Below are 7,893 nucleotides of genomic sequence, written 5' to 3'. Positions count from 1 at the left end.
TGGCAGCTGCCAGTGCTGGGGGAGTTCTTGCAGGAGCCCTGTGCAACACTGATCCAGCACTGATCAGAGCCGTGGTTTTACAGGTGAGCTGCTGCAGACCTTCTACAGATTATAACATTAACCTGTATTTTCTGCCTCATTCTACCACTTTCAGAATTGGAAACGTTCCAGTTCTAAGCTCACTCTCCTCATTTGTTTGAGAACACCTTGACCCAGATATTCAAGGTCCTTTGTCCTATTTGCCAACTTTTTTCTTTTTAATGATTTCCAAGGCTCCTTTCGTAGATGTTCTAAATACAATGATGAAAACTCATCTCCCACTGACAATTGAGGAACAAGAAGAATGGGGAAATCCATTAGAAGATGAAATATGTATGAAGTATATCAAAAGCTATTGCCCATACCAGAATATTAAGCCACAGGTAAAACTATGCTTTCTGTGCAGAATACCACAGGCATAATGTGTAGTGGTTTGTAAGAAAACAAAAAGTAGATAACTGAAACTGAAAAAAACCTCCAATATAAATTATTTCAGTAATAATCTTAGCAATAGTTGAAGTCACAAGCGACTACTGAAATTAAACTAATGCCTTCTCCTAAATGGCATCGATTTCTAAACTTGCATTTGTTTTAGGACTTTCAGGAATAGATTATTGTATAGCTAATCTCAACATGCAAAATGCCTTCTTTTGGGGGTGGGGTTCTGTCATTCTACTGTTTTGCAGGCTTTGGTACGGGAGGAAGGAGTTACCTTTCCAAAGGTATTAAAACAGGGAAAGGGAAGAGGAGCTATAGCATTGACATTTTCATCTCAAGGGAAATCTCTCTTTATTTGACAATGTGTTAGCTGCACATTCATTTGACAATGAAGCTGCACAGCTTCATTAAGTAAAATTCTTACTCTTTAAATATCAACTTTCTTCTGTGCAGAAAGATTGCTAAAATAAACCTCAACTATTGTTCTAAGGTAAACCATTCCATGATTATTACTCCATTTTTTCATTTTTTTGCAATCACCAGCAAGCAGACAGGTATCAAACCTTTACCATTGCAAGTAGATTATCCCCCTACTATGAAGTCATTTTTCAGACCAAAATACTTTTTGCAGTTAGAGTGATAAAACTCTTACAAAACACTAAGTAATTATGTAATAGATGAGTTTTAAAATAAACCCTAACAAGTTGTATTACCGCAGGCCTGGTTCCTAAGGTATACCACCGTGTCACGCAGCCATAGGGAGGAGGAGGAGGAGAAGATCCAGCAGGCAGGAATTGTGCAGCAAGATTGATTTATTTAATTATTTTACAAACTCTTTTATAGACTTTTTTCTTCATAGTCTAATTGGACAAAGGACCAGCCACCCCTTGGGGGTGATTGGCTAAAATCCTAAAACATCCGTTGTCAAAATATTTTTCTACTATACCATAAACAAGACTTTCCAAGGTTGCAGGTGGCTTGGTTGTTTACATTCCCTGCTACCTCTTCTGTGAGAGAGAAAAATCTCTCACGGACTTAGAAAATAACAAGAAGATCCTCACTAACAGCATTTTTGTACCCACAAGCTGTATAGTAGGAGAAAAATGTGTTCCTTTGTGAGAAAGAGCGGGTGTCAAGTGTTTAACTGGTTTTGGTTTTTAATCTCAGTGTTATCCGTCAGTTTTTATCACGGCGTATGAAAACGATGAACGGACACCACTAACGGGAATCTTACAGTATGTTCAGAAACTCAGGAAGGCTGCACTAGATCATGCCAGCCGAAAGAGTAAGAAAGGTAAGGATAAGAATGTCACAGATAAATAGAGTTAACTGTACCAAAATCTTAACAGTCATGTAATTAGACACCATAGAGATTGACTCCTCCTTAAATGAATTCAAACACAATCCTGTATCATCAGCTCCACAGCAGGCTCAGGACACTCTCTGAGATGCAAAAACAAAGACTGGGAGCCTGTGAGTGGGGCTCATTCTTCCCTAGGACTGCACATAGGGCAATTATTGGACAGTGTGATGTGAGCCCACACTGTCCATCCAGCTGCTGACAGGGCCAGGCTGCAATTCTCAGCAACTCTTGGAGAAAAATCTTATTTCTACTGCTATACAGAAACCTACTTTTCTCACTTTGCTACAGCTGCAGGTCCTTAGTCCAAGTTAGAGTGACAACAAGGCCAAGGCAGAGGTGCTTTTATACCTGAAACTTAACCCTAGCTTTGGGAGTTTCCAGCAAAAGGTACATTCAAGCCTGACTATTTTTAGTACCATCTAATCTGGGGAGAGGCTTTTACCATCATTACCAAAAGAGGTCTTGAATAACCTTTTCTATATTTCATGATGCCCTGTCTCTGTGAGCAGCACAACTGCCCTGCTTGAGAAATTGAAGCAGGTGCTGCAGTTGTTGTTGTGCTCTCAGTTCAGGAAGAAAAAAGCATGTCTTTCCAAAAAGCCTCAGGGAGAACAAACACACTAAGTAGATGACCACTTTCCAAATACGGAGTTATTAGAAATACAAATAATTCATTCAGAAAGCCCCTCTATGATGCTCTCTTTCTTAAGGAATAATAGAAATTCTGTCAGGACAAGAAGGCAGAATTACCTATCCTTATACAATTCACATACCCACTTAATTTTTCCCTTGTTCATTCAATGTAAAGTGATCACCAGCTTCATTGTTCCAGGAAATTGGATTCCTAATATTATCTTAGATGTCCAGGCAAATGGCAGTCATTGTGATTCATCCTGGGAGCACTCACTGAATGAGGTATGGTCCTTTTACTGCACAGGTCCATAATGTGTTGCAGGGATGTGTCCCCTCATGGGATACTTCAGCATCAGTAGTTATTGAATGTATGTTTAAAGTATAAAGACAAACTGCTAGAGCAACTGCTGATTTTACATATATCTATATAAAAATATATAAAAATATATATATAATGTAAAACCCCAGCAATCTTTATATATAATTATATATATTTTTATATATATACTTGCACAGATATAAAAGACACAGTGACAGAGCCAGATTATTGAAATAGCCTCAAAATAGTGTTCAATTCCCACTATAATGTGCTAAGAGCTTTGAATGAAAGGTTCCAAGTTGTGCAAAACATCGTTCCAGCAGGAAAAGTCTTGTTCTGTGGAGTATTAAGTGCTTAAAACTGTCATACTATTTACTCCCATCTTCCTCATGTGTAAAACATACGTGATGGGTTAGATCTTTACATTTTGAAATGCATGATCTGTGCTATCAAAGCTATTACAATTAGCTTTCAAGATTTTGCACTTCATACAAGCATGCATGTTAAAAGCAAAATACTGCCAAGACCTGACATATTTTTACTGATGTCTCAGACTGTCACAGTTGGATACAAATTTTATTACTCTTAATTTTAACAAATGCTAGAAAATGTTAATTTGGTGGTTGTGGCAGTTATCCCCAAGATGAATTCTTTCAGGAAAAGCAACATGCTGTCTTAAGGCAAGGTATTTCTTAGCATTAGTATAGGAAAGAAAGATGATTGGAATAGCTGCACAAGAGCCTGAAAGTCTTTAGTGCAAAGAACTTTACTTTGTAATAAAATATTTTCATTATTTTAGGTTGCAAGACACCTTGCTTTTCTGAGCAGAGAACTTGAGGAAGTGTGCCATCCCCAACATCACAGCAAACCCTGCAAATAGCTGCTAAACACACTGACCACCTGGAAAACTTCGGGTCAGATTTGGACTTGTATGGAAAGCAAACACCTTCTCCAGAGGATCTCTCCTCTTGGGTCCCTGCTTTCTGGGCATAAGCACACAAAGCTGGGTGTGGCATTGCCTTAAAAAAATACAGACCAAGAACTGGATTTCTGCCTTGCCGGGCTGTGCAGAAGCAGCTCCCAGCAGAAATGAGTTTGTTCAGCAGCTCTGTTCACGTGAGCCAGCAGAGCAATGCTACACGAGCGGAGCTGGAGCACAGCAGTGGGCATGCAGAGCCTCACAGGAGGGCCACAGGCACCTGGCATAGGCAGCCTTCCTGTCTAAGGCATCTCTTGCAAGGCCACATCTTACACAAGGCAGTAAAACTCCTCTGAAGCATCTGATGTAGAAGTCTCAGTACTTCTAGAACTAATTCCCATACACAGGTGATGATGACTGCTGCCCTCTCTATCTACACAGGAGCCATGGTGTACATGTGGTGGGATTGACCAAACTGCAAAGAAATGCACTCTCCAGAACTGGAATTTTAGCAGAACTCCTTGATCCAAGTACATCAAAAATCTTGCAGTTACCTCACCTAGCATGGTAATCTTAAGAAGGAGGTGCTAAAGTCCCTCAGGAGGACAGGATCAGTGTCTCAGAAGATTCCGGAGGATAAAACAAAGGGAACACCCCCACTAAAGCAGCCCGATTCATAGCTTAGCTGCCCTCTGAGCAAGGCACTGATGTGCCTGCTGTGCACTGCTTCTTAAAAGAGGTGTGGGGTGCACACCTACATCAACCACTGCAGGTGCAGCAAATGCAGGTGTATAAGTGTGACATTCGGTAGGGTTGGGTCAGCTGCTTCCTTTGAACTAAAGTACACACCCCTCACCTCAGCCTTAGGGCAGGAAAAGAAATAAGAGAATGCAAATGTATTCTGACTCAGCAGGGAGGGGGACAATCAACTGGAAATGCAGTTCTGAGTGTGGAATTAGATATATCAGCTACATTTTGTTGTTCTTCTTACTAACTGAGGATAATCAGAGCTGTTAGATGTGAGAGAAGAGGTAAAACATCACAGTGATATACACTAGCCTTGCTTGTGTTTGCCTCTTTCAGCAAATATAGGGCCACCCCTTTGGAATAAGTTTTACAAATCTGCAGACTTCTAAAAAGTTCAAGTGAACTGCCACAGGCTTGGGATTCCACAGGAGCACTTACAGACCAGCAACGCCAGGGTCAGCACACAGAAAGCAACTGTTCCCTCTCCTCCCAAAAACACATACTTAAACAGGACAGTTTTTTAGAACAGGTTTACTTTTCTTCTGCACAGACCCTAAGGAGCAGTTTATATCATACTTTTTCCTTTTCATCACGAATACAGATACAAGACAATTACGTATCTGATTTTTCAGGACATTTATCCTGTACACAAATAAAGTTTTAAAAGCCAAAGAAAATGAGTGGTTTTAGCATTTCCCTGAAACTAATATCTTCTAAATTAACATGAAAGCATAGGTATTCTACTCCTGTACTTAACAGTTCTTGTAGAGTAAATCAAAGGCCTTGGAATAACAAGCTTTTTCTGCCACAAAACACTTCCCTTGAAAAGCTTCCATAGTATGAACAGGCTTTGCTGTTTTATATTCAAGGACCAGGCCTTCTCCCATTTCAGTTTTAATTACTTTGGTATTGACCACTTCACCAGCATTGCTGAAATGAGTACTGAGTCTTATAACAGCTTCAGAGGGAAGGTTAGGAACTATGGCCTTCAGGTCTACTGTCGACTCCTGGCCGAAGTTGAGCACCATCATGAAGACTCTGTCTAACCCATCTATCTCCCTCACATAGGCAAACACATCACTGTCATTCCAGATGTGGCACATCCACCCTCGGTTCATGGGGAGCTCATTGTTCCGCAGCGAGGTCAGCGCTCTGTACAGACTCAGGGTTGAGTTGGACAAGGTGCTCTGGACCTGCAATAGTCAGCACCAACAGGGTCAGTCCTTGGCACTGCAGGGGGGAATACGACTCCCTCCTCACATCCACTCAGTCTGCTGAGAACGTGCCTATCAGAATTCCATGCTGACAATTATCCCTCTTCAAATCTGTCTGCAAATTTCACTGAAAAACTGCTTTTTCTCGTGCACTCCCTTGGCCTGTGTGGAGTGGCAGAGACAGAGGTTATTAGGCATAACAGTTCCCCAGCACTAATGTGATTGCTTCCTCCCACAGCTTCCTTTTCGTACTGTTGATTCAGGAGAAAGCCACAGCCATTGAAAGCTTGACACTGAATCTTTTTCGTTGAGTCCAGTCTACTGCAGTCACTGCAGTTTATTTCATGTTTTATATTTCTGCTATCTTAGATTTTTTTTTCTGCCTTTAATTTTGGTCAGCACTGTAGCTCTGCAAAATCTGTTTGATTCACTGCTCTGCTTATGTTAGAGTTGGTCTAGGTTAAGTTCTCGTTACAAAGCCAGTGCGTTCTTTAGCAATAGAAATGGGGGGAAAAAGAGACCAGTTTTCAATTTAATATCAAAAGGATTAAAAGGATGTTAAAGAGCCAAATTGCCACATCAACATCATAATTGTAGTTGCTCTGCTTAAATTAATATAGATAAAGTAGGCTCCTTGTTGTGCAAGGATTTCCTTTTCTAATAAAACTTGTGAGGATTCAGTGCTTTTTTTTTTCCCTTAAGTTTGTTCTTATTGCCAGTGCCCACTACTAAAAGGAAACCAGAGCAAAACAGATAAATTAAAATATCTGTAGACCATTAGTTTGTCACATCTGTAGATACCTACTTCCACATTTACACTTTGGTAGTCAGAGTTAACAGGTAACCAGCTGCTGTTGCCTTCAGTAAAACCAGCATTAACTTCTCCATCCCACTGCATGGGGGATTTCTCTGGGAGGGTCACCTAGAAAATAAAGTGGTGATTAGCATATTAAAAATTATTCTTTGAATAGCACGTTCTCACATCTCCCAAATTAACACCATTTCAGTATTGCTTCCTGTGGTTTACGTTAAAATTTCATGAGGATGTAATTGTGGTCCAAATCTAAGGACAAAATGAGAACCAAGACAGTTCCTGAAATGGAGAGGAGTGGATCATCTCAGATACAGCATCACTGGGTAAAACATGGAATTCCCAAATGACTCTTGCTGGAGTTGTCATCCTTTGCAACAGATGGTTGGATAAAAGTTTACTGATGACAGCCAGGATATTCTGATAAATATCTAGACATGCAGTGAGTGAATATGTGAGGTAATGAGTCCTTAGAAGAGGTGTTGTTAAAATAACAGTGAACAACAAGTAAGTGCTGTTTGGGGTCTGTTCTTTTGTAACTATTGCACTTTTCACCCCAGAACTTTTCAAGCTTGCATTTGCAAGGGGTACAATTTTGACAGGACTGTTTGTGTTAGAAAGGTAAAATTATTATTTCCAAGTGCAAAACTATTGAAAACTGGCTTTTAGCTGATTAAAAAGTGTCGATGTAAAAAAAAGTCTGAAGTTCTCATTTTGAAGAAATCAGAAAAAATTCTGAAAAAGCTTCCTCATTGTTATTGAAGAGCTGCCAAAAGATCTGACACTTAAATTTAATGATATAAGAGGGCATAAAATATTTTGCACATACTTTGAATGTTTGTTTTCCATGAAAACTGTTTTTCATATAAAGGACACTTTTCAATACAATCTGTCAGAACAGCAGCCTAACAAAAGAAATTGTCACTTTGCTTTGTGACATTATAAATAATGGGTTTCTCCTTTTTAGCATATTCTGAAAAGCAGGGGGAAAAAAATCTTAAGTTTTCAACACTGGTAACACTGCCTCTCATCTTTACCTCTTTCAGCATCTCCTGCAGTGTTTTAAATGCTGGGGCTATAGACTATATCATCCTGAGCAAATACTCTCCCATCTTCCTAAGACACCCATTAATCAGGGAACCTTCCTCTCCAGACTGAGTGAACGGTGGGTTTGCATTGTTCCAAAGCCGTGAGCCACAGGGTAGCCACTAAAAGAGAGTGAACCCTGAGGAGCTCAGGGTGAGCCACTTTTCTTAAGAGAATCACTCTGTCAGCAGTAATCGGCAGCAGCAAGAAAATGCAGGGGATACTTTGACCTAGGGGTTTCTCAGAGGAAATGAGATTTCCTTTTAAATCAGAGAATCATTTCCTCACATCTGAATCAGACAACCCTGGAGATGATCCTGTGCT

The 7,893-nt window shown here is 40.1% G+C and overlaps 2 protein-coding genes across 11 annotated transcripts in view; one reads left to right on the top strand and one right to left on the bottom strand.

Moving 5' to 3' along the window:
- The window catches only part of PREPL (prolyl endopeptidase-like), an 18,646-nt gene extending 13,690 nt beyond the window's left edge, over positions 1–4,956 (top strand). For 3 of the 6 annotated variants that reach the window (XM_017744853.1, XM_017744854.1, XM_017744856.1), the window contains 5 exons: positions 1–83; positions 273–422; positions 1,645–1,771; positions 2,649–2,755; positions 3,592–4,897. In XM_017744853.1, coding sequence (XP_017600342.1) covers positions 1–83; positions 273–422; positions 1,645–1,771; positions 2,649–2,755; positions 3,592–3,672 — 548 coding nt within the window. In that variant the 3' untranslated portion in view covers positions 3,673–4,897. Of the gene's footprint in view, positions 84–272; positions 423–1,644; positions 1,772–2,648; positions 2,756–3,591 lie in introns of all 6 variants that reach the window. The other 3 variants (XM_017744857.1, XM_008641738.2, XM_017744855.1) reach the window with 2 other exon arrangements.
- The window catches only part of SLC3A1 (solute carrier family 3 member 1), a 17,372-nt gene continuing 14,274 nt past the window's right edge, over positions 4,796–7,893 (bottom strand). For all 5 annotated transcript variants that reach the window (XM_008641711.2, XM_017744859.1, XM_017744860.1 and 2 more), the window contains 2 exons: positions 6,478–6,594; positions 4,796–5,651 (listed from right to left, as the gene is read on the bottom strand). In XM_008641711.2, coding sequence (XP_008639933.1) covers positions 5,211–5,651; positions 6,478–6,594 — 558 coding nt within the window. In that variant the 3' untranslated portion in view covers positions 4,796–5,210. The remainder of the gene's footprint in view (positions 5,652–6,477; positions 6,595–7,893) is intronic.

The sequence above is a fragment of the Corvus brachyrhynchos genome, unplaced genomic scaffold (genome assembly GCF_000691975.1).
Source record: "Corvus brachyrhynchos isolate BGI_N302 unplaced genomic scaffold, ASM69197v1 scaffold258, whole genome shotgun sequence".
NCBI lineage: Eukaryota > Metazoa > Chordata > Aves > Passeriformes > Corvidae > Corvus > Corvus brachyrhynchos.
The sequence above is the reverse complement of the archived record's forward strand: the minus strand, read 5'-3'. Positions and strand labels throughout refer to the sequence as shown.